Source organism: Marmota monax, unplaced genomic scaffold, assembly GCF_021218885.2.
Source record: "Marmota monax isolate L192 unplaced genomic scaffold, Marmota_monax_Labrador192_F-V1.1 WCK01_AAM20220418_F8-fsc00025, whole genome shotgun sequence".
NCBI lineage: Eukaryota > Metazoa > Chordata > Mammalia > Rodentia > Sciuridae > Marmota > Marmota monax.
Window position 1 is genome coordinate 3,242,291 of NW_026691950.1, and position 27,340 is coordinate 3,269,630.

Sequence of the window (27,340 nt, forward strand, 5' to 3'; positions counted from 1 at the left end):
ATCTTCTGGAAAGTCTTTCAGACTGCCTTCAGGGAATAGGCTGTGTGGGCGCCTGTGGGACAGAGTGGCAGCAAGTTCTACATTTTACTGTAGGTCTTTTTGATTCCTTTTGATTTCTTAACACTGTCCATGAATATTATTTAAAAATTTAGTTTAAATGACACTAATAAGAACTAGTGAGAAAAGTAGTATATCCTAGGAATTCTGTATATGTGAAAACTTGGCTTTGGAGACATCATGTCTCCCTGTGTATCGTATACTGGAAAAATGGGAAATCAGCACCACCTAAGAGAGTATACTGGTCCAAGACATGTGGGTGCTGGACCTGACTGGGCCACTGATCTGGATCACCAACACCAGGTCTCAGTTTTCTGAGGTATAAAATGGGAAGCAAGGATAAATTCCCTTCCAATTTGAAAAATCAACAATTCCAAATTAAGTTATAACAAAATATTTTTTAAAAAGATTAAATGCATAGTTAAAACAGCATCATGGCTCTCGGGAACAAGAAGGGACACGCTCACTCTAACTCTTACATGTTGGGGACCACATGCTGGACTTTCAGTGAAAGATGCCAGGAATAGACAATTAATCTTTGACACAAAAGCAGAATATTCTATCTGTTACAACCACAGTAGGGACATTTCTCAATATATTGACATGTAATGATGTCAAAACTGTTTCCAAGAATTCTGTTACTGACCTATAGAAATCTATCAAACCCAAGTCCTTCATAATTTACTATATTATTGGATTACATGAATCATAATAGAAGTCAGCAAACTTCTTTAAAAAAACAGATTAAAAATGTTATGTTTATGGACTATGTGGTCTCCATTCTGACTATCAAACTCTGCTGTTGTAGCACAAATATAGCTTTAAATAATAGGTTCATGAATGGGCATGGCTGTATTCCAATAAAACTTTATTAAAAAAACAAACAGGCATTCGGCCACCTTGGCCCATAGTTGTAACCTGCAGATTGAATTTAATTAAACTCTTGCCCTAAGTTTCTGTTTGCATGGTATCCTGAGATAAGTTCCTATTGTCTTATTCTTTTTTTAAAATATTTTTTAGTTGTAGTTGGACATAATCTTTATTTATTTTTATGTGGTGCTGAGGATTGAACCCAGTGCCTCGCAGATGCTAGGTGAGCACTCTACCGCTGAGCCACAACCCCAGCCCCTATTGCCTTATTCTTGAATGTGGAAATGCTTCCTTTCTACAACCCTTACTTTTGATTATTCCTTTATGAATAATCTGCTTTGCCACTACCTCACTCCAGCCTGTTACCCTGATGCCCCCACATTTTAGTTTTACAACTTGCCTTTCTGATTTCTCTTCACTCTGAATTTATATTTCCTGAAGACAAACAGTTATAGTTGTTCCTCTTACAGTCCTTTGTTTGTGTTGTTGTTTTTATATGATTTCAACATTATCCTCAAAGTCTTAGGCTCTAATATCTTTTGTATTTAGGGAATTGTGGACAGCCTTGTTTAACATCTTTAGGATTTGATTTGTTAACCTCTTACTAAATATAGCCCTCCCTTTTTAAGTGAAGCTCAATCACATTTAATAAGCCACTTTCCTTAAAGAGCAAATAGGGTCTGTAGGCAGAATTTGTCTTGGTAAATCACTTGCAAAGATATATGTTGATCTCTGAACTTGGTGAAGAGATCCCCACCTTAGCTAGGAGAATTAGCAGTAAGACTTACCTACCTTGTAATACCTGGCTTTGATTCTAGACAATTTCCTTGTCCATTCCCCTGAATCCCTTCCTCGTCTCTCCCTTCTCTTCTCTCCTAACATTTTCAAATTGTAAAACTTCACCTGCCTTGGACAAACTTGATACTGGCAAAGCTCTTTATTTATATGCATGAAGACTGATAGATTATTGAGATTTACTACATGCTTTAAATTCACTGTTTTTCCTATTCAGCATTTAGCTGTAGCCCCCCGGATAAAGGTGATTTGTGTGATCCATCTTGCTTTGTGTCTCACTTGACATTCTGCCTTTTTCATGACAGGTTGCTGAATGCTATAAAGCCAGGACTTGTTAAAAAGATCAATAGATTGCCTACCCCCATTGCAGGATTGGTGAGTATCCAGAATGGAGATTTATTTTCCAATATTCCTTTGCTCTAACCTTAGGGTCATGACAGTACCATTTATTACAGTTCTCTCCTGCAATATATATTCTACTTGAATGAGAGCGCATTGAATCCATTAAACTAAGAGTTCACTTAAAAATGAAAAATTCCAGTGATGTCTAAGTGGCATCTTAATCTTTGTTTGTAGTTTTCCCATGAGTGATAAAGTCCTTCAGTCTTAAAGAGGTAAATTTGTTTTGGGGTGAGAGGCTGATAATTGGATTGACCCCAGGGGAGGAATGTGATTTTAATTACATTTTCTCATTCCAGTGCTGCCCCCTGCATTCCCCTGCAGTGGAGGGGAGGGGAGAAAGAGACTTTCAAGAGAAATAGCATCTTCATAATAAATGGCTGTTTTCAATATCAGAAATCTACTTGGGATTAAATACCACCATTCTAAGTATTCATAGACCAATTATGTGTTGACAACTATTCTAAAGACATCATGGGGCACTAAAGTGATCCGTTGTCATCTGGAGAACTGTTGGAGCAGTGCCCTCACCCTTCTGAACCTTCCCATGTGACTGCTATAGAACTCATATGTTTACATGTGGTCCGAAGCAAGAGGGTTTTCTCAAGCATTATGATGTTTCATAATTCTTGGCAACTGATTTTAATTATTTGATTGATGTTGCCTCTTGATTAGAAAAAGGAAAAAGTTAGAAGGTTGGGAAGACAACCCAATTTTAATTCTGGAAGGAACTTGGTACACACATGCCCGCACATGTATATGTGTACATGCATACAAGTACACAAAGCAGAGGGTGTGTATGGCGTGGTAATGATTCACTGACTGCCCCCCTTATGATTGCCTTCTGTGTGTGTGTGTGTGTGTGTGTGTGTGTTTGCAGAAAACAATGAGAAAAATGTCAAGAATTTAGGCAGGATCCTACATAGACCTTGCTGATTGTTTTATAGTTTCTTAGCCGTGTCACGATGACTAATTAAAATGAGATGTGACAAAAAACTATTGTGCTTGAAAACCGTGGGGGTTCTGATAGGAAGGCACATGGTATGAGCAAGTTTCTTCATTATAAAAATTGTGATTTCTATGGACGCATTTGATTTCTGATGTCAGTTGGTCGTGAGTTGGTGATTTATCATTAAAAACTGCTCTAATTTTATTTGTCAGATTTGTGTAGCCAAGTAAGTTAATACATAGATAGATGGTTACATAAGTCAATTTAGGAGGAATGAATTTGAATAATTTTGTAATGTAAATAACATGAATATTATAGACATTCACATTAGAATGTACACACACTTATTAGTTTAGAACTTTTTATTAAATCCATCTCTTTCAAATGTTGAAGCCTGGTCTTCATGATTCTGACAAATTCCTGTTTGGCTCCAAGCTTGGGGCAGTCCCTGACCTTGGAACGTGGGTGTTTACTATTACAGGAGCACAACTTGCAGCTTAAAGTCAAAAGCGGCCCCAGGGGGAATCCTTATGAACAGAAGCAGGTAGTTCTGCATCCAGTAGCTGAGAGGGAAAGGATTTTGAAAGCTTAACTTAAAATGTGAGTCACAAATGATTTTAGTAAAATTAAGGGTTTGCGATGTGTGTAATTTATCATTGTATTATTACTTTTTTTCTTTTTTAATAGACCTTTTTTGTTTTAATATGTGATACATGAGAATTGAATCCAGTGCCTCACACATGCTAGGAAGTCCTTTACCACTGAGTCATGATCCCAGCCCGGTATTGTTTCTTATCATAGATCACATACTGTCCTTTTCATGTTGTTTTTGAAGCAGTCAGGCAATCTGATGCAAGCCAGCAAGGGGGCCTCTGTTGCTTTCTTCCCCTTTCCATATTTGACCCAAGTCAGCGTTTCCCACCAAGTGCTCTCGGCTGAACTCTAGACCTGGAGATCTGTCTATTGGACAGCTCCATCTGAATGTCCCTCAGGCCCTTTGGACAGCATATTCAGAGGAGACTCAAATGACCACTCCCGCCCAATGTCTGCAGGCATCTAGACATGCAATCAACTCGACTCTGTCTACTTGTCTACATTTCCTTGGCCACTGTCCTATAGCAGACGGTCCTCATCTTTTTTTTTTTTCTTTTTCTTTTTGCTGTACTAGGGATTGAATCCAGGTCCTTGCACATACTAGGCAAGCACTCTCCCCCTGAGACACATTGCCAGCCCTGTCTCATCTCCTGCCTGGACTGCTCCAGTTGACTCGTTGTTCCTCAAACGCTACTCACTCCCATGTATGATGCCTTTTTACATGACAGTCCTTTTGCATATGATCCTGTCCTCCTCCTCTTCTTGACCAAATCCTATTCATTTATCAAGCTCCTACACAAACCACCTCTGAAACCTTGAGTATTTGTGGACTGTTATGATCTTTCATTATAGAGTACAAATAGCATCCCCTGAAATACGAGAAAATGAGTTAATCCATGAAAGAGATGAAAGCCAGCTGTGTTTAAATCAACTTTGGAGAGTAATATTTTGAATAACTGTTAATAATTGGAAATTAAAAGTCAGCAAATGGTTTAATTCATGTTAAGACACTGTGGCTATAAATAGTTAATGGGCCATGATCAACTTGCCAATACCTATCATGGGCCCAAATGACATATGGTGTCCAAGTGACACACTAAGAAATCATAATTTGGAAGAAATGATCTGATAGTTCCAAATCCAGGGACAAACTGCAAAACAGCTGGCCCTATTCTTTAACACTGTCAGTGTCAATAAAGGTAGCTCCCCATCCCAAAGGCGGGAAAACTGTTGAAGACTAAAGGTAACCAAGGATACTCAAAGACAAGGTTGATCCTTGTTTGAGAAAAAGCAACTACGATAGACATTATTGGGACAATTGAGGAATTTGAATACTAGTTGAATATTTGATGACAGTACTCTCTCAGTGTCTTGCATGTGATCCTACCCTTGTGTATATAGAGGGTATTCTTGATATTACAAGGTACCCAAATTGAATTATTTAGAGATGAAATGTAAATAATGACATTGGACCATGTGTATGTGTTTAGAATTTCAGCAAAAATGTCTGTCTATAATATATAATTTTATGTAAACATGGAGACAGAGATGGAAGGAAGGAAACGTAGTAAAATGTTAGATTTCAGTGAGGGACATACATGTGTCATGGTACTATTCTTGCAACACTTTTGGTAAATTGGAAATTTTTCAATATAAAAAATTGGACATTCAAAGGCATTAATTCTCTTTTTGGAGGCCAGGAACTGCAAATATAAGTGGTAGTTTGCAGATTCAGGTTAGTAGAGATGCAGTCCTTTGTGTGATGTATTTTCTTCTTTCTGATCCTTATGACAGGCAGGGAAGGGCAGACAGAGAACACTTCAAATGCATCTAAAGACTTGGAGGTTGGTTTGTACTTTGTCAGAGGTTCGACGGGCCACTGACCATGTATTGATCAAGAAGTTCTCATCATCAGATCTGAGAAGTGAAGCAGGAAGGTTTGATGTGCCTGGAGCCCACGCTTGTGTGCCTTAATGGCCTGGTGTTGAGAGGCCAATCCATTAAGATGGCTCAGCTGCTTGACTTGAAGATAAATAGAAAAGTGTGTTTGCACATAGCAATCCCAAATTATAAACACCTGTAGATTTACAAAAGCATGAATAGGTGTATTTTAGCCCCTGTGGTTACAAAGAATTCAGGGGTGAAGGTGTTAAAACAAAGTAGTTGAAAATCATTTCCTGGCCAGAATGCAAAGATCCTGAATCGGGGTCTGTGTTTCCTCTGTAACGACTGCTGACATCTGAAGCCGCGTGGTGAGTGCCTACAGATGCTGCATTCTTTTTTAGGTGTGAGTGATCCTGCTAGCTGTTGCCAGAGAGAAAGACCTCAAATTTAGGTCTTGGCATAGTAAGGACTTTTTAAAAAGCTGCCCTTCTGCCGGCCAACTTGTCAGCATTGCACAATCGAGTTACATCCTGAAACTCCACGAAATGCTCATTACAGATCATGCTACGTGTTGTTTAATCCCAAGTCCTTGCTGACCACAGGAGTTTGGGGATTCAGCTTTTTCTTGCTGGGATTTTGATTCTGACAACCATTCACATGCAGGCAGGTGCAGTGCAATTGGAAATAGATGATATTTGGGGATTCTGCCCTCGAGTGCAGAACCTTTTGAGAGCTGTCATGAAATATTTGATTGATCTTACCCGTGAATCCATGAGAATGAACGTGATCCGAGAAAAAGAGAATTTTTCAGATGGAAGGCCACCTTAGATGTATTTATTTTATAAACGAAGATGTGTGAGTCCTTTAGGGAAGAGTTATTTGCCCAAGATGAGACAAATAGTAAAAGCTGAGGTGAATCGCATACCAAGGCTGCCCTCTCCTTGGTTGTTACATATCCAGGTGTTCCCAGAGGAAGACGGAACATATGTTAATACCAGGTTAATTTACCTTTTGTGAGAAGGAGGGGAACGCAAAGCCTAAAGACTACTTAATAAGTTGCTCTTTCTATCTGTCTCTCCTCTCTCTTTTGGCCAATACTCTCAAAGTATCTTTCTGTGAAATGCCATGCTTCACGAAATGCCCTTAGCCTGATGAATGGTGGAAATTTGACTCTCACTGAAGTTCAACAGAGCAGGAATGTGACTGGTTTCTGAATTAGCCTACCATCTAGTAACCTTAACTCACCCAGAAATGGATTTTTGTGGAAAAAAAGATGTATTTTTCTTTCATCAAAGATAACCTTTCATAGACAGTTAGATCTGAGCTCCCTGAAATGGATCAAAATGTAAATTTCCATAAATTCTGTGGACTTTCGGAAGCTTTCAGAAGGTATCTGCTTTATTGGGTGAAAAGGAGGGCAGAGCAGTTGACGTTTCATTGATTGAGGGAGGGAGGAGTGGAAATAGTACAGGGCTGTCGAGATTTCTACATTATGAGAGGATTAAAAATATCGATTTGGACAAAAGGTAGACACACAAAACTGTCGAAAGCTGGGTAACTGGAGGGCAGAGCCTTTATGTGAGTCTCATCTTTTTAGGAAGAGAACAGGCAGTTCCTTTGGGTTCTGTCCTCTGCCTCTGTCTCTTTTCCAGTCAAAATTATTATTTTAGGCCACAAGGGAGGCAAAACAGGTGATGAGAGAGGCCATAGGTTTTGCTACAATAGTGATACCCATCAAATATTAAATGCCTAATATGTGCCAGATACAAGGCTAAACTGTCCTTCTTAATCTTTGCAGTAGCTGCAGAATGTTGTCATTGCCATACTCTCAGGATGTCCTTTCATAAGCAGACCTTAGATTTTTTTTTTTTTTTTGGTACTGGGGATTGAATCCAAGGGTGCTTAAGCACTGAGCCACATCCCCATCCCTCTTTGTTTTTTATTTTGAGACAGGGTCTCGTTAAGTTATTTAGGGCCTCACTAAACTACTGAGGCTAGCTTTAAACTTGCAATCCTCCTGCCTCAGCCTCCCAAGTCACTGGGATGACAGGCATCTAAGTGCCACTGCACCTGGCCCTTGGATGGTTTTAGAAGACTACCCTTTTAATTTCATATCTTTTAACTTAATCAAATTGAGGCCTGGGCCTACTTTAAAAGGCCTGAAATGTAATATTTCTGCTATCACCCTATGACATCATACTCCAAGCATTGCAGTCAATGAAACACCAGTCTAACAACTAATAATGATAAGAAAGCATTAAAAATCTTTGCTGAGATTTTTCTTAGAAATCATAATAATTTCACTTATAACTTTAGCAAAATTTCCTAAAATGCCCTCCCCTGTCTCTTTTCCTCTTTCTATTCACACAGTACAAACACAGTCTCTCATGAGCATGCACAGCAAACTTGCCAGCCCCTGCAAACCTCTCCCTGTTTGCAGCATCACCACATCTCCCAGACTCACACTGTGCCAACTCTTACCTTTCTTGCATCTTATCTTTTTCTTTCCTATTACTGTCGGTCTCTTGCTGCGTTAGTCGGTTCAGCTAGACTAGCTCTTCTTGTCCACGATTTTTGTTCTGGACAACACAGCTGCAGGGACAGGCGGACACAGAATCTCAGTCAGGAGCCGGGGAGAAAGAAAGGCTCAGAACACCATAATTAGGCAGCCCTAGAGGTTGCTGGACTCTTCTTTGTGTGATAAGTAAGAACTAGTAGCTGGTGAGATTCTTTGTGAAGGAAGCACATTTCACTGAAGGAAATGAATAGATCTTGAGAAGCATCTCAGCCCAAACTGAATTTAATGACACACTTTCCTTTACCCTCTTTGCTGGACACAGTGTGAGAGACCTCAGCTGTGTTCCCACACCGCACTTACAAGGTGTGTTGAATTCGCTGCTCTCAAGTTTGCTGCCAAGGCCAAGCGGATATAGAAATGGCAGTAGGTTTAGATATAAAGGAGTACAGGATGTAGGGGGAAAAAACCACAGGGGGTCTTTGGTACATTCAACCCCAAGTTCAGTTGAATGGGGGAATATGAACCTAGGGAAGGAAAATGGGCGATGAGAGAGGCCAGAGGTGTAGCTACATAGTGATACCCAAATCTCCACCAGGAAGGAGCCTCCTCAGCTCACTCATGTGCATGTTCCTCACAGGCTGTTGACCGAAGCCATCTTCAGATCTTTGTCATGTTGGCCTTTGCAGAGAGCAGCTTACATATTACAGTTAGCTTCATCAACTTGAGTGAGCAAGAAGAACCAGAGAGAGAGAGAGAGAGAGAGAGAGAGAACAAACAAGATGGAAGTCACAGTCCTTTATAACTTAACCTCTGAAGTGACTTTTCTCACTTCTATCTACTCCCCTAATTAAAAGCAAGTCACTATGTCCAGCCCACCCTCAAGGGGAGGAGATTACTTGAGAACCTGAGCACCAGGAACAAGGGGTCCCTGGGAGCTGTCAAAAGCTGCTGTCACAGGGATTGAAATGATTTACACATGGCCCCTGGCTTATGTTGGTTCCATTTGCAATTATATGACTTTTCTATGGTATGAAAGCAATACTCAGTCAGTGAAAACTGTACTTTGAATTTTGAATATCTTTTTAGGCTAGTGATAGACAGTAAGCCGCAGCCATGCAACCTTGAGAGCAAGCAACAGTCACTGTGGGGGGCTGAGCCATCATATTCCATAGGTTGGGTGGATTCAGTGCAGTTCTTACTTAATATTTTCAATTTATAATGGGTTTATTGGGATATAACCCCAGCATAAGGCCAGGAGCATCTGTATTTAGCTACTGGGAAACCTGGTCCTGGGCTTCTCTTTCTCTTGAAAATGTGTCCCTGTGGTTATCGCACTTCAAAGATAGCACCGTTTTCCTTGGACCATCTCTCTCTATGACATCCATTTTCTGTTTCCTAATTTTCTTTTGCACATAACACCAAACACAGATAGTTGGCTCTCTCTCGCCTTACAAATCAAGACCTGATTCTTCCTCTTAGGGAATTTCCTTCCAGGAGACAGATATACATACAGATAAGGCCTAATGTTAGGTAGACTGAATGTTAGTAAAATATTCATATGCAAGGAAAAATGAGGAAGAAATTTTGATTTGAGGTCAAGAACTTTGGGAGAGGTGGGGTTTGAACTGTGAATCCTGAAGAGCACTGGAGTTGGGGGAAGGACTTATTTGCTTGGAATGAGAAAGTCTGAACCAGAAGAACCTGGATCCTGTGTGGGAGTGACTAGTATTGCTATGACTGCAGCTGGAGCCCAGGGGTCCCGAGAGAAGTCCTTGCTTTGGAAAGTGGACCAGGAATAGTACCTTGAGACCAGAAAGGCCACCTGGAGGAGTTTGGTCTCCTTGGTATGCAGGATGAGGCCACTGAGAACAAGGGAATCTGTGTTCCACGTGACTTGGCAGCTCTGTGAAAAGCCAGAGGAGACCACAATAAAAGTCAATTAGGAGGCAAGTAATTCAAATGACAGATGACGAGCACCTAAACTGGGTGGAAGCCATGGGAGTGGAGATAAGGAGACAGGACTTGTCTGTCCCTGAATGTAATATGCCATCAATTAGAAGACATACCGTTTTTAAAAGTCAAACTGATTTTAAAAACCTGCCAATTCAGTTATGACACTGTGCTTTCTGGCGATGGAAAGATGCAACTTTATTTCAGAGGTTAAAAAAAAAACTTACTTGATGAAATGCAAGAAATAATTTTAGAAGATGACATCTACATTTTGGACTTGAGCAACTTGGAGTGTACCGATGCCACGAATAGGAATCATGGGAGCAGGGAAATGAGAAGTGAGTTCCAAGAGAAAAGATGAATTCTCGTTTGGACATATTGAGTTGGCTGTCTCTAAGAGATATTCCTGTGCAGATGTCTGGCAAACAATTAGAAATGTTGGTTTGGAACTCAGGAAAAAAAGTTGTAAAAAATTGGACTGGGTTAATGAATGAACAACCTTTGATGTTAAATCTGTATGCTTAAGTGTATATGAAGACAAATTACTTTATTACAATCACAAGCTTTGAAGTTATTTTCCACCCTAAATCCTAGTCTTATCTTTGGAGGGTGTGATTCACATTGGCAAGGACTGGTGGAAGGAGGAAAGGTAACCAAAGGAATTTGGAACCACAGGAAAAATCATTAGCAATTGCTAATCACTTTGAAAATCACGACAGATGGCAACTTAGCAAGATCTTCATGTAGATAACAACCCTTAGGATATAATATCCACCCAATCTTGTGTCCTTCAATTTTTTGATCTTTATTTTTAATTTTTAGCACAAGGTATTGAACCCAGGGGCACTTAACCACTCAGCCACATCCCCAGCCCTTTTTTTATATTGAATTTAGAGACAGGTTCTCACTTAGGGGCTGGCTAAGTTGCTGAGGCTGGATTTTATCTCGTGATCCTCCTGCCTCAGCCTCCTGAGTTGCTGGGATTGCAGGTATGTGCCACCATGCCTGGCTGATTTTTAGGACTAGGTGAGTAGGTGGCTTAAACAACAGAAATTTACTTCCTCACAATTCTGGAAGTCCAAGTGGGGGGTAGGACTATTTTCTTTTGAGTCCTCTCCTTGTCTCATAGATGGCTACTTCTCCCTGCGTCATCCATTACATGGTCTTCCTTCTGTCTATATCTGTGTCCTCTTTTTTATAAGGACACTGTCACAGTCTGGATTATGGTTCACCCAGAGGACCTCATATAACTTAATTACCTCTGTAAAGTCAAATGCAGTCATATTCTAAGTTCTAGGGTGTTTTCAACATACGAATTTGGAGAGACTGGAGGAGGGTTAGACAATGTAGCCCCTAACCATGGGTGAGCCAGCCAAGCACTTAAATTCTTAGTCACACGTGTTATGAATGACTGGAACTGTTAGCTGAAGCCTAATAGCCTCTTCATACGCCACAAATTGTTTTTCCAAACTTGTTTCCACAATTATTCTGTGTCTTAGCAAAGGTGGAAGGTTATATATAGCAGTGCTATAAATCTCCCCCCCCAACCTTAGATTTTTTTTTCCTTCCTGTCTCTGAAAAATTTTCGTTTTTCAAAAATCTCATTCTTTGAAAAAAGAAACCACTTGTTCTCCCTTATCTTTTGTGGAACAGTACTCGGCAGAGTTTGTGAAATGACATCAGTTCCTCACTTTTTTTTCACTTAGAAATAAGACCTTCAGTTGGGAGATGTGAGGAAAAACTCCATTATAGCAGCGCATACCTTTCTCCCAAGTCTTACTTCTCATTTATGTAGTTGTAGTCTAAAGAAGAAACTTCTGTAGAACTAGTTCTCAGCATGTACTTCAAACTTGGGTCTGAAGGGGTTCTTTAGTTTGACAACAGGAACACATTTTATCAAATACTTAAAGTTATTGTACAAAAAGGAGACCATTCGAGGCTGAAACAACACTTGGTTTGAAATGCACCTTCTTCTGAGATTGTTTTTGTAGGAAGTTTGTCTTGGCAAGTAGTTCAAAAGAATTGCTAGACACCTATCTTGTAATTAGCCAGTTTCCTGCTATAGTCTTGGGTCTACCCTCATCTCAAAATGGTCATAAAAATGAGTTTCTCTGTCTCTCATTCTCTCCACCGTATAAAATTCTTAATCACTAAGTAAAAAGTTTGATACTTAATATTTTCTAAATATTTAATATATTCTAAAATTCCACTTTACTCAGTTTAAAGTTTCATTGGACTTAAAACAGAAGTATTTTTTCAAACAGGATGATTGATATGATTTTATGAGGCTGTTCTTTACCTCAGTGGTCTTCCTCATAAAAACCCATAACCCTGGTCTAACCATCAGAGGAATACCAGACAAAGCCCAGAAAAGAACTGTTCTATAAAATACCTGACCGGGCTGGTCAAAACTGTCAGGGTCATGAAAATAAAGCTAGTCTCCGAGACCAAGAAAGTCAAGGAGAAGAAGCTGAGGAGACATTGTGACTATGGAACCTAGAATCTTGGGTGAAATCCTGGAACACAAAAAGAACAACAACAACAAAATGAATGGAACCCAATAAATCATGAATTTCGGTTAATAGTACTCTGCCAATATTTGTTCACTAATTATTATAAAATGTATCATAGAAATTAAGATGCAGTGGGTAAGTTCTACTGGAACCCTCTGCCCTATTTTTGCAATTTTCCATAAATCTGAAAAGGATTCCAAAATTAAAAAAAATAGTACTTTAAAAATAGAATAAATTTCAATAAAAACAAAAGAGAACATAATGAAAGGAAATGATGAAAAGGGCAAGGAAACAGAAGTTATTAATAAATATTAAATGTCAGCCTACCCACTTGATGTATTGGTATCAATAAATGGCAGGATACCAGTGAGTCAGTTGGCGTATCAATCTAATAAACTTTTATAAATGATGAATTAGTTGTAAACTGTGTGTTTTATAGCACCAGAAAATTCCAAACAGTAAATCCACACACGATGTTTCTGCGCACATATTTCAGGATCCTGTTTTTAGAGCCTGCACAAAGAAATATTTCACATCCTTTAGGGAGGTGTAATAAAAAACAACAGGTGGAAGATGGGTTTTGCAGTAGCACGAACAGCCATAACCATAAATATTAGTATCTCAGAATTATACCAGCGGAGACTGTAAACACATTAATCACCCAACAGTGCCCAAATTCCATTTTCAGATGTCATCTCAATTTCAGGCACAAAGATTAAATGCTTCCATTTAAATTCAAAACACTGAATAGATATGATGATTCTTTATTTTCACGGGGATTCGTGGAGTTTGATAGTTTCCCCATCTATCAAGTGGGGTCAATAAATCTCAGCATTGTGGGATTAAATGAGATGATATGCAGAATAGAGTGGGTGGTACATGGAATGCTTCCCGTACATTGTAGCTGTGCTTATTATTTATTACCCTCCTGTTTATTATCATGGCCTTAGAATTTCAGAATGAGAAGCCATTCAGAGATTTATTTTCGAAACAACATAATTTTATCAACGAGGAACCTGAGAATCACACGGCAGTGACTTTCCCAGGGTCATGCAGCTACTTTGTTCCAGAATCAGAACTTGAAGCTTTGTCCCACCAGTGCCACAGGGGTGTCTAGTCCAGATCCAGATTGACTGACTGTGTTGCTAGCCTACTGTGTGCTGGCAGTTACCACCAAGCTGTCCTGTAGAATTATATCAGGCATCAATCAGCTCTTGGGAGGCTCATTCCCTTTCCTCAAAGGGAGCAGAATTCTCCGCCTCCCTTCCCAATAGGTGTGGCAATCAGCCCTCTCCAGTGAGTTGCCTTCCACTACAGCAGCTGCAGCTGCTCCCGACAGAGCTGGGGCTTGCAGTGTCAGGGACTGCTCTAGGAGAGGGGATGTAAGGGATCGGGGCTGCTGTACTGGGGCGAGGATGCCCTTCCCACGCTGGGCAGGCTGGGGCTCCCTGCAGACCTGAGGTGAGTAAAATCCATTATGGAAAAATCATACATGTGTACGGGTGTTCACAAGAGAAGGAAGGAAGCTCTTTAGATTTTAACACTTAGTTTTTTAAAAGTTACTTTTTAATGTGCTTATGGTTTGGCTAAAATAATACCACAATTACTTTCCTAAGAATTGAATTCACCTTGTCCCCTGATATTTTTACCACCTTTTGCTTTTAAATAGGCTTTTTTTCTTTCTTCTTCTTCTTCTTTTTCTCTTCTTCTTCTTTTTTGCGAAGGAAAGCATGGTGTTTTTTTCCAGAGGTGTGTTGGGAGACACACAGATATATTAGTGTGATCAAAATAAAAAGGTTTTAAGGAACTTTGCGAATTACAAGTAACTTGCTGCATTTTAAAGATTGATCCCAGCAGAATAATGCTCTGGGAGCACATGGTGTTCGTGGGGAAATGTGAACTTGTTATAAACTGTGTTATTAAAATCTCCTTGTCTTGAAATGAGGAGGGAAAGAGGTGAGGAGGAAATTGGAGCAGGAGGAAGAGGCAGCGGCTCTGGGTTAAAGGCCCAGCGCCCAGCCTAGCCCACCGACCCCTATCCTTCAAGTCACTGTTGACTGCAGCTCGGGAAGGAATGGAGGTTACTTCTGGGCAATTCTCAATAAAATCCCGTCAGACCTGTCTGAATGCTAGACACTCCGTGGCCCCAGTTATCTAGGGGAAGGAAATTTTCCTTCACCAAATTTGTGAGGTTGGGCCGAAGCAGAGCCTCACAGATCCCCATGGCAAAATGATTCATCTTCGTAGAGTCAGAAAAATCTATTTTTATCACCTTTATTCAGCAAACTCTTCATTTTCATTCTCTCACTGAACTGCTGCTGTTTCCTTTGTGGTGCTGAATAAACCAAATATCTGGAGTCTGGAACTTCCCTCTGGGTCCTTCCCTGGGCAGCTGATTCAGCGCCCCTGGGAGAAGGGGATTGTTCTGCACCGCCTGGGTGGGTGCCTGTCGCATGAAAGGCAAAGAAAACACTGTCCCCCCACTCACCCCGGCTCCAGCTGAGTCTGACTCAGGAATTCCGCCCCCAGGCACCCAGGGCTCTGCTGCCTGCCTTCTCTGAAGGGGCTCTGAGGGCCACTGGGGACTGTACCCAGCCTTCCCTTGCCCTCCTTAGGGCTTGCCCTTCCCACTGGTAGCATCCTCCTTAATCTAACATCGGAGCAGAAAGGACCTCCTTGACACCATTTTAGTCATTTCCCAGTTTTGTTCAAAACCTCTAACCATGGCTGCCCCATATTCCCAGCTGGCTTTTGCCAAGAGTGCCAAGTCATGCTAGGAGGGGTGGGGATTGTTTCTATAAAGACGTTTAAAAGATGAGGATGTGGAGGAAGAACCCACTCTTGTTTCCTTGTCTGGCAGACTCAGCATTCTTATTCTTTGGGTGATATGACAAATGGTAACTAGAAAGGTAGAAGGAACACTGGCTACCTAGGAAGTGTTCATGCCCCCTGGGGACATTTTTAGAACCAGGTATACAGTAAAGAATATTTACTAAAGAAGTGTCCAGGATACAATTCCTAATGGCCTTCAGCCTTCTGTAGAGCTGTTCTTCAGGAGGCAGTGTTGCATAATGGTTAGGGCCTGACATTATAGAGTCAGTGGCCTAAGTTCAAGTCTTGCATTTGCAACATCTTTTTAAAAAAATTTTTTTTTAGTTGTAGATGGATACCTTTATTTTATATATTTATTTTTATGTGGTGCTGAGAGTCAAATCCATTCAGTACCTCACATGTACAAGGCAAGTACTCCACCACTGAGCTACAACCCCAGCCCCTCATTTGCAGTTGTAAGATTATTGGCAGGTTAATTTGATCATTTGAGACCTTTGTTTCCTTATCCATAAAATGGACATAATATAGTAACTACCTTATGTAGTTTGCCTGAAGAGCAAGTTAGCTAATATAGGTAAAGAACTTAGAATTTTTCCTATCATGTAGTTCAAAGATATGAAGAAAAGCAGCAACAGGAAAAAAAGAAAGAAAGAGGAGGAGGAGGAGAAAAAGGAGAAAGAGTGTTGGTTACTGGAATTTCTTTAGGACCCTTTGAACTCTTGAGTTCAATGATTATCTCAAACCATTATTTCAGTGAATTATAGACCTTCCTTTGTCCAGTGAAAAGAATGACTTGAGAATGAAGAATAAAATGGAAGGGAGAGATTACTTGTGATCTCTCAAGTAGGTGTGGAGCTCCTACTCCAGGCCAGGTACCAGACCAGACATCAGGTAGGCAGGTTGCAAGAAACATCCTTGCTCCTGACTCTGATGGGTGCTACAGTGTGGGCTCTGCAAGTGCCGGGTGCTAGAAGCTAAATGGCTTGATAGGCACAGTGGCTGTGTCCCTTTCCCCCTTTCTTCTAAAGGATTGTTGAGTAGACCTAGAGAGACAGGCTTTCAAACTTAGCAGCCAGCAGAAATCCAGGTGTGGGGGAGCCAGGTGAGTGCAAGGCCTCCAAAGCCCACCTCAAGGGAATCTAAAGGCTGAGAAAGATGTGCAGCCTGGGCGTGGGCCTCAGCCATGAAATGAGGGGGATCCACAGCTGCATTGTGTGTAATCAAAAGTAAGCTGAAAAGTAAAAGTGTCAAACACGTGGGGACAAAGCAGTTGTTACGATGATCTAAAGTAGAGACATAGCTTGTGAGACTCCAAGTCCCAAAGTCCAGTTCGGAGAGTGTGGATTGAGGAAAGCTGGATTCCTTTGGGGTCCTGCTGTCATTCCAGCTCCTGGTACTGTCATGGCAAGTGAGCGTGTGGTTAGACCCTTCCAGGCCTGGGGCCTCGCAGCTCTTGTATCTGTCTCTCTGGTTTTGCTGGTCTGAAGAGCATTCTGATATTTTGATCTGGAGAATCCTCTTATGACTTTGGAGATCTTCTGCTGTGATGTGTACCTGCCCTTGACGCCATTCACTCACCTTTGCCAGATGGGATTCTGAGTGGTAGTTTTCTCCCTGGATGTCCTATAGCCCAGACCTGGTAAGTCCCCAATGTGAATGACAGAATGGAATAATTCATTTCTTATTCTGCTTTCATCCCAGTGGCTGGACTAGTTCCTGGGGTCTCTGTTTTCTGTAAGCAGTCATTTCTTCCACAGCAGCCATCTGCGGAGAGATGGAGCTTACGAAATGACTGGGGCATGTTTTACATGGCTGGATTCAGTTCCTTCTGTTTGATTCCCATGTAAGTTTTGGCAGTCACTTCCACAAGCATTTCTGTGGGAGGTGCTGGAGAATGACTCTGGTAAACAGCCTCTTGGCTCTTGTTGGCTGTGTCCCTGCAAATGCCACAAAGGATACAACTTGAAAAGTTGCTGTGGTCTCCCTGCCTCTCCTAGGGCTGACCCCAGGGCTGACCTCTGAAAATCTGACCTCACCATACTTGTGGGATGAGCAGTGGCCTGGACTCGGCCTGTGTTCACTGGCCTCATCTCAGCTCCTCGGGCCAGAGCAGAGCTCTGACAGCATCCAGTTGACTCTGGTTACATGTCCTGGGATTCTCACCCTGGCCCTGGTTCTGCTGGAGTCACTTTTTTGATAGGATCTTATTTCATCTTCCTCATTCTGTTTAAATTTTTTATTCCCAGAATAACTAACCAGCTTAGAAGTTCCCAACTTACTGATTTTTATCCACATTGCGACTGCTACATTTTTGCATTTAGAGATATGGGAAAGCTTAGGAAATTCTTGGACCTGTGATGTGTACTTACATATATGAGAAGGTCCTAATGGCAGAAGGTTTATGCCCCCAAATTATTCAATGAAGGTAATTAAGGATTGAAAAATCTCTATCTATCTCTATGTAAACATATATATGTATATATGTGTGTGTATATATACATACATTTATATATATATATATATATATATATATATATATATATATATATATATGTATGTATTTGTATAAATTTAGTAAAAAATTTTAGGAAGAAAAATACCTAGGAGAAAAATTGGAAAGGGAGGGAAGAAGGGAAGGAAGGGAAGAAGGAAGGAGAGAGGAGAGAGAGATGGTGTGACTTCTACCTAGGCATCCTTTGTGTTTCCTCCCATTATTTTCAGCCTTAAATAGCTTATGCTGTCTTTTTCCTAAAGTTGACCTATTTTCCTCCATCTTCTCCTTTCCCTTAAAACAAATATATTTAGGATTTATTCCACATTGATTGCTCTCCCCGACCCCCGGAAATCTCACCATGATAGTAGCTTCCGTTCTGATACACTTACTGTGAGGGAAACTGATGCACGGATTTCTTTAGTCAGAGACCATCTTCTATCAGTACTGGCATTAACCATAAGAGAGAAAAACGTGCTATGTTGATGGTATTTATGTGAAGGAACTCCAACATATTGAAAATAAGAGCTAAAGATGTTATAAAGTCGCCCTCAACATTTTTCCTAAAGAATTACCTGTTTTGATGCAGACAAAATTGATGGCTACATGTAATGGCCAAGGGATCCATTGACTTTCAAGAAATAATTGGCTAGCCTTTGCTGTCATCAACATGCTTCTTGGTGATTAATATGCTGGTTTGTTGAAAGCTAATTACATAAAATGTATAATTCATGGGGAGGAAAATAACACATGGAGTTATGTCTAAGAGATGCCAGTGTTGATTCTATTGGTGAATCAGGCACTTTCTTATCCAGTGAAGAATATTTGTCATTAAGACAACTAGTGTCCTTTGGGAAATTGAATGACTAAAGGTATTAAGTTCTTATTATAAACATACATATCTGTCATATCTTATTAGGAATATGTTGAACTATTTTTGTAGATTTTAAATATGAAAACATAAAATATATATATTGAGTGTGTTAGGTAAGATAAGTATTTTGTGCTAGAACTTGTATTTAAGAAAGTTGGATTTTTCATGAAATTTACTTGGACAGGACTATAGGCCAGGTTAAATACATATGACAACTAAACTGTGACTCTTATTCTACTATTTAATCATCCGAAATTGAAGCTTTCTCTTCTTCCTTGAGCGCAGGAATGAGGCTAGCACACCATCCATTAGACTGAAACAGATCCGCTGCTCATTCCGCCTGTCTTAGAGCATGATCAATTGGACAGCATATGAAGGGATGTTGTCACCATCTTAATTCTTCCTTCCAGATCATCAGGCTTCTGAGCCCTACAGCAGCACTACACTCCAGGGTCCTGACATCTTAGCTGGGTGTCCATGAAGAAACAAAGGCATCTCTGTGTTGTGCTTTTATAGGCAGCATGTGGTCTGTATTTATTTTGTGATAGGTTTTTATCACTTGGTAGAAAGATGTTACTCAATCTGAAGCGATGATCAAAATGATCATTCACCCCATTGTTTCATGGATGCTAGATTTTTAGGGTTTTTTTTTTTTGGGGGGGGGGAGTGGGAATGGGTTACAGATTTAGGAGCATGTCAACAAGTCCACCATGGAAATCTTCCTTCCCCATATATTTCTTTCCACACTTTTATCTGAAATTCAGCCTTTTCACCCACGGGCACACTTTTCTGCAGCAAATAACACAGTGAGCTCTTGATCTTGTATTTCAGATTCCCCACCTGTTACTCGCCCCCCAACCTGTTCAGAGACAAAGCACGGGGTATTTTCTGTGCTATGCTTTGGCTGACAAGGGGCCAACTGAATGATAAACTGTGATTAAATCTACGACCCTTTTGAGAACAGATACAGCTGTTGAAAGAGTTTAAGAACCCAGCAACTCCCCGAAAGACTGTGAACATTCTTGAGCTCTTCAAATAAAAGTGAATATTCTGTTCTGTATGTTTGAGCACCAAAACTTACAAAGCAGAACCTCAGTAGCAGGATTCGAAGCCCTTTGTGTTCTTAACCCTGCGAGGTTTTTCTTGGCAGGACTTGAAGAAAGCTTGGCTGTCATCTGCGTTCTGCTCCTGTTGAGGGGGGCAGTGGGGACTGGGAGGCTCTGAGGTGGCAGGGGAAGCCCACTGAGGAGAGAGTCACCCAGGGCCTCTGGATGCCCGGTAGCACGCTGGTTATTCTGTTACCTAGTGACCTAGTGATTCCATTGCTTCCCTCTGCTCCCCATGGCTGCATTTTTCTTTTAGGTTTCTCTTCTGTGTTGATGTATAGCTGTAACACTGGTGCCCACCTTGGTCCACACGGGTCTGCTGTTGCTGCCACACTTCTCTCTGAACATGAGATCAGCCCTACTGTCTGTAGGATGGTTATGCTTCCTAAGGAACCTCGTTTACCTGTGCCAGGGCAGCAGATGAGGACGATCCAAGCATTACCGTCATGGTTTAGCCTCAGGGACTCCCCGACTCGCCTGAGTTGTCTCATGGGTCCTTGACTCTAGTTGCCAGGTAACGAGGATACAATAATTTGCCTTGGTCTCCCATTCCTTTCTCATCTGTCTCCCTTCTGCACAAAACTGCTCTAACTGGCAAATGCCTATGGGGACTTCATTGTCAGAGGATGGGTTACTCTGGCTTCTCTGTATGGCCTGAGCTACTACCAATACAAGGGTAAAACAGAATGTGTGCCTCATACTGAGAATCAGAGTGATGTAAGGTGGAATGCTAAGAAAAACTTGGAGCTATTTTTAGCAAAAAGGCATATTTTGATGGATATCTCTCACCTGCAAAATTTTCCCAGATTTGCTATTTCTAGTTTTTCAGCAGCTTCACAAAAGGGTATTGTATTTGAGTTGGAAGAGATAAATATTTTTATTTCCTGCCCTTGACGTTTAATGGCATTGATAAAAAGCATCAAGGTTCTTTGAGTTCTGAATCTCCTGCAAAAAAAAAAAAAACCAAAAAACCAAAACCAAAAAAACACATTATATAAGTAAGAACTGAAGTGTTTTTTCCTGCTGGTTGGGATGATGGGTGAGTTACTGTGGAAGTGAAGGGCAACAAAGAGCATTGCCAGAAAGTCACAGCAAGCATGATGGGGCAGCTACCATATCATCTGGCTCTCAACTTATTGTTAACCTTGACTTTCACTTTCTCTCCCCAGGTTAGTTAAAAGGGTCTTTTATGCACATATGTACCTGAAAAGAAACTTTTCTAACTTGAGCTGTTAAGGTGCTGGAGTTTTTTAGCATTTTATTAAATGATTTTTTAATCATTAAATGAGCACAGTGATAGTCTCTTCTAGTTGATCAGAAAATAACTAAGCTAAATTACAAGTTTGACTTTCCAAAAAGTCAGGTAAACATAGAGCTTATGTAGTAGGTAAGCAGTCGGAAGACAAAATAATGTACTCAGTAAAGAATATTCATTTCATTTTATACTTATTTGGCATTTCAATTTTGTTGGCCATAGATTATATGGCCCGGTGGTTAGGTGGGTTAAGTTTGCAAACATGAAGTATTATCAATGGACTGAATGCTTCACACAGAATGAGAACTTATTCCCCTTCAACTTGCCTGTCTATACATTCATTTTGAATTTCCAGACTCTATCAACAAATTTCTAGCAGACATTTGGTGATACAGATTGATGAATAGCAAACTGCTGTCCATGTAGAGTAGAAAGAGCCTTCATCTGTCTCCTGTGTGTGTATATTTTGTATATATACACATATGTGTGTGTGTGTGTGTGTGTGTATATATATATATATATATATATTTTTTTTTTTTTTTTTAATCAAAATAGTCTCTGGGAAACTACTTGCATTGCCTGCCTATGGGATGGAATCAATGTATGGATTGGTTTTTTTGTGTGTTTGTTTTTATCTACTTTGTTCTTTCTGGTTCTTCTTTAATTCCCTCATTTAGACACTTTGCTCCTGAGTCTTTGGGGGGATTTGAGCCACTCTTTCCCTTGCCTACTTTACTGTCCCACTTAGCATGCGACTCCAAACCATGGTACTGCTTCCCCTGTGCTGGGTGAGCCTTAACATGATTGGCGTGAACATCCCTCTCCTGGGTCAGCTCCTTCTTCCTCTAGCTTAGCTCTGCATTCTGGTAACCATGGAAGTGTCAAGGACACCCTCTTCCTCCTATGCAAATTTTTCTCTCTCTCTCCTGCCTTCCCCTCTCCTTTTTCTCATTCTGAGGGAGAGCTCCCTGACAGTCTGAGTCTTTACCACTGTAAGAGTCAAAGATTTGCAAATGGGATGATGCTTTCCCTTTTTTTCTTTTATTGTGTACTGGAGGTTGAACACAGGCGTGGTTACCACCGAGCCACAGCCCAGTCCTTTTCTTTGTGGTTGTTATATAGTGATGCTTTTATTTTTGTAGAAGAGATTCCCTCAAAGCAAGTATGCACATTAAAAATTTTAGAGCTATTGTAACCCTGAATTGTTAATGTCTTTACAATCTATTTAATTTTTATATCTCTGCAAAGTTGCAGAAACCAAATGGTTTTTCCAAGCAACTCCTAGCAACAGAGAATGATAAGGTCCTCAGGTCTTTTTTATGTTCAGCCTGAAAGTTTTAGCCTAAATTTTACATACTTGGACAATGAGATAAAAACAGTTTTAAATGATAAAATATACCTTTATACCCACATCCCTGCATTTACTGATGAGGGATTCCTTGCTCATTGCATAGACAACCCAATCCTTTTTATTTGTTATTTTTAGACAGGTTCTCACTAAGCGGCTGAAGGTCTAGCTAAATGGCTGAGGCTGGCTTGGAACTTGGGATCCTCCTGCCTCAGCCTCCCAAGTTGCTGTAATGACAGGCATAGAACATTGTTCCTGGCTATAAGTGGGGATGTTTCTTTATTCTTTCTCCTTCCCTTATTCTTTAATTATTTAAATGGACAAATAATAATTGTAAGCATTTGTGGGGTGCAGTATAATATTGAGATGAATTGTGTGGAATGACTGAATCAGGCTAATTAACATAACCAGCATCTTACATACTTATTTCTTTGTGGTGAGAGCATTTAAAATCTACTCTTTCAGCAACTTTGAAATATGGTAACTATAGGTGCCGTGATGTATAGTATTGCTAGAACTTATTTCTCCTGCCTGAAACTCTGTATCCTTTGACCCACGTCTTCCCTCCCCAGTCCGTAGCCCACCAGCCTCTGTCATTCTGCTGGCTGATTCCACGAGGTTAACTTTTTAGATGTTTTTGAGATTGATGCCGCATTTGTCTGTCTTTGATTGTTATTCTTGAAGCTATTGACTGCACAGGCCCAAGCTCATCTTCCAGCTTAGCTAAGAGACCAGTTCTTTAGCCTGAGTCTAAGTTTCACTGTTTCCACTGTAAAATGAGGATTGTCTGTAGCACCATGCTCATGAGGCTTAAAGGAGTTAATGTATCTAAAGCAATTGGTACTGTTACCTGGTGCAGGTACGTGCTCACGAAAAGGTGGTGAGAGTAATGATGCTGGTAGAAGCCTTAGTGTCTCTTATGTCCTTCCCTAAACCTCTATTTCCCCATCTGTGAAATGGCATAAGAATATCCCTAATTCATCCATTTGGGATGAATAAAGGCACATGAATCAACTTAATGTGTCACCTGGACCCTCACAGACTCTCCATGACTGGGATGGGGACTTCTGAGATGGCCTTCAGCTTCTGTTGATCTCTGCGCTTTGTTTAAGGCTCATGCTATAGGCCATGAACCCACCCTGAGGTCCTGAAGTTGAAGGAGCCCTGTCTCAGGAAGCCAGCCACTTGCTCTGTCCCCTGATTCCCGTGTGTAGTGATTATGTAGAACTAAGTGCTCTGCTTAGTCTCTTCCTTTAAATTATTTTGGCAATGATCACAATGCTCAGCTCCTGTTAAAAATACCTGTTAATGAGAAACTGGAGAACTTCTCTGCCCCTCCCCCATCCGACTACATAAGTCTCAGTAAATTTTCTCATTTTCCAAAAAATTGGGCTGCTTTGTTTGATTAATGACACCATCAGTTGGCCCTATCCCAAGGTGTAATTGATCAGTCTATAATTCCCCAAAGTTATTCTTATTTCCTATGGTTACATTTTTAATTTATAAACCTTTGGCCAGTTTCACAAAAAAATTAAATCCTGATGCCTTCCAGACCGGGACTCCACGCATGGAGGAACAGTATTCAATCGTGTGTCTTTGCCAATGGTTGCTCTCACCTTGCCCCAAACCCTAAATCTCCATCCAGTTCTTTCCCTTTTGGAGAATAGTCATGAAAAATTGATTTCCATTATGAGCACATCGCCCCTGGGGGCAGGAAGAGTAGGAATGCAGTGTGGTGTCAGGCCAAGGACATTGGACTGGACGCTAAAGACCCAGGTCACAGTCCAAGCCCTGCCTCCAGAGCTGAGCCTCAGCTTTCCCAGCTGTGAGTGAAAGGGGGAGGCAGGGGGGAAAGAGAGGGGCCGGGGGGGTGAGCATACAGGACTCCCACCTGGAAAGACTTAGGGTCCCTATCACTTCTGCTTCTGCTTTTGTCCCCAATCATTAATGTGAACTGCTGTTTATTTAGGGCCTTCCATATGACAAGCACCTTCTTTTATTTATTCGTCACAGCAATCCAGTAAGGTGGCTGCAACCAGTACCGAATGTTGGGTGCACACTCTCGGGGCACAGGACAGGGTGGGGCTAAGGCCCTATCCTTGCCCTTCCTCATTTTATTATACAACATTCCTCAGCCTGTTGCTCTCCCCTTTTTTCCTTCCAACAACCTTAGAAAGAGTGTAATTTATGAATGAAAAAACCAGGTGAGGGAAGTCTGAATGGTTTGACAAAAATAACCCAATATTGTGTGGCAAAGCTGAGTGGGGTCAAACCCAAGGCTGGATCCTTCTACCGTGTTCCACAGCCTGAGTGGATTTCCCACTACTCTTCATAAGTTAGTGAAAAGCTAAGTTTGGTACATTTTTTTTCAAGTTTAAAAAAAATTACATATGATTTTTTAATTTTGGGGGTGTGTGCACATGGGATTGAACTCAGGGGCACTCAACCACTGAGCCACATCCCCAACCCTATTTTGTGTTTTATTTAGAGACAGGGTCTCACTGAGTTGCTTAGTACCTCGCTGTTGCTGAGGCTGACTTTGAACTCACGATCCTTCTGCCTCAGACTCCCTAGCCACTAGGATTACAGGCAAGCGCCCCAGCACCTGGCCTATCAATTTTTTAATTGTTAATCTCATAAAATGAAGGCTTTGTCAGATATTTATCTTGAAGAAACAGATGTGAAATCACTTTGTAATCGACATATTCTTCATATGTAGATAGGTACATTTTATTTAGAAAGATATTATAGTTTAATCTATTTCCTGTATGATTTATCTTATATTCCAAATAATACTACCTGAATTAATAAAACTTTACCATATGCCCAAACTTCAAGAGAAGGCAGTCTTTATGTAGCTATTGTTAACTAACATCCTCTGTCTCTCCCCTGCTATTTCAAAATCCCTTTCCAGTTTATGGGAAGACAAGGCATAACATTTGATGTAGAGTCCAATCAAATTACTTTATTTTTTGTGTCTGGCATGTAATAGGTGCACAATTAATACCAGTTGACTGAATCAATAGGAAAAATAAATTGAATACCCTTAGCTTATTTTATTGTCCTAGGCATTTTTTTTAAAATGGGGTCTTCCACTTTTTAATTGATCTGGAATCAACAGCTCTGAGCCGTCTCATCTCACCATCTCTGGTGCATCAAGTTGGAATCAATCACACACCACTTGGTCTGAAATTCTAAGTAACATTTGAAAGGAAGTGGGTAGAAATTCTTCCCTTGCCTTTTATTGTTCATGTAAATATTAAGTGCCATGGTAACAAAAAACTAACAGCCAGACGAAGAACAGAAACATATGGAGACATGGAAGACAACCTTGAAAAAGAGAGGATTTGAAAGAAATGCTTCGTTTGGCTCATCCTGTGTGATCATATTGCTAACAAGGCTCAATGTATTCCTGAGCAAAACTACAAGCTTATTTAGGTCATGGAATTGATTACTTAATTGGTCCCCCTTTTTGCTCTATAAAGGACTTGAAACACTTTATAAAAATAAAAAAGATATAGTTGGAGGAAAAGAGCTATGACCATGGAAAATATCAGTATAACCGAAAGATAACTATCTTATATAATTTCTGTAATGGGGGTACATACTTGACTTTGAGTTTCCTGGCAGCCAAAGCAAAAAGAAAAGCATGATTAATTATACAAGTTTTAGCTTTCGAGAGCCATGGTCATGCTAATTTTTTCATGAAGAAGGGAGCTATTGTTAACATCTAGTTTTAAAAGAATTCTTTTTGTGGGTACTCATATAGAAGACTAACTTAGATCCCTAAAATTCACATTTTTTTCCTCTATTTTTCTACCTCTGTGACAGGAAATAGGTGCCATTGGAGGTGAGAAGTAAGTTTTTAAAGTCATTATCAGGACAGCTGTACAATTAGATGAGACTACAGATGGCCCCAGAGGGGAAATACATGTCTTTCATTCCTCTGGCGTTGTCTAAAGAGTTCATAAGTTTAGTTGAACTTCTTGATCATGGATATTTATAACAGCATTGGCTTATATTGCCAAACTCATTAGAGACCACTTGAAACGGTGCTTGGTCCTTAAAAATTTCTTTTAATAATTGCTTGGAACAAAGTAACCTAGTAAGGTCTGCTGCTCTTTATATAGCTGTGTTGTGAGGTTAAACGTTACTTTTATCAACTCAAAATGGTCAATTCTGAGACTCTTCCAGGAGTAGGCTGTTTTGCTAACACTGGGAAGGAGAAGGACATGAATTTGAGGTAAAACAGGAGTGTTCCTATGGAGCAGGGATCAGGAGACTATGAGCCGCTGCCCTCTTTTTAGGCTAAGAATGTTTTCATAGAAAAAAAAATGAAAAGAAGAATCGTTTGTAACACATGAAAATTAATGCATTTATAAATATGGTTTTATCAAAATACAGTCACACTCCTTCATTTACATAACATGGTCGGCTACTTTCATACCACAGTAGCAGAGTTGAGGGGCTGTAACAGGAAACATATGGTACTCAAAGTCTAAAATATGAATTATTTGGCCTTTGAGAAAACATTTGCCAACTCCTGTCCTAGTGCGGAGAACTTTCTGTGTGTTCATGAGCCATGTCAAGAGTCTGTAAAAAGAACCGCCCTCTTGTGGGGACAGGGCCCTGTACCCCTGTGGTTCATGCCTCATGTCTCCATGTGCCCATCTTTAAACATGACATCTGCTAAGCTTGCATCGGGATCCACCTGAGAGGAAGAATGTTCCAGAAGGCTGGCATCATAGGCCCAAAGTCCATGATGTTCATAAGTGCCGTCACCTTGCTCTGAAACCCTTCTTCGCTGGCTCTTGCTCTCCTGGAATCAGTGTCTTTGCTCGCCACCTGCTTCCTGCTCTCCTAGGCTGCTTCTCATTGATCTATAAACCTGAATATTTTGAATTT

The 27,340-nt window shown here is 40.6% G+C and overlaps 1 protein-coding gene across 10 annotated transcripts in view; it reads left to right on the forward strand.

Annotated features, from left to right (window-relative positions):
- Positions 1-27,340, forward strand: part of Limch1 (LIM and calponin homology domains 1) — a 327,240-nt gene that overhangs the window by 161,098 nt on the left and 138,802 nt on the right. For all 10 annotated transcript variants that reach the window (XM_046455207.2, XM_046455133.2, XM_046455341.2 and 7 more), the window contains exon 3: positions 2,028-2,097. In XM_046455207.2, the coding sequence (XP_046311163.1) occupies positions 2,028-2,097 (70 nt within the window). The remainder of the gene's footprint in view (positions 1-2,027; positions 2,098-27,340) is intronic.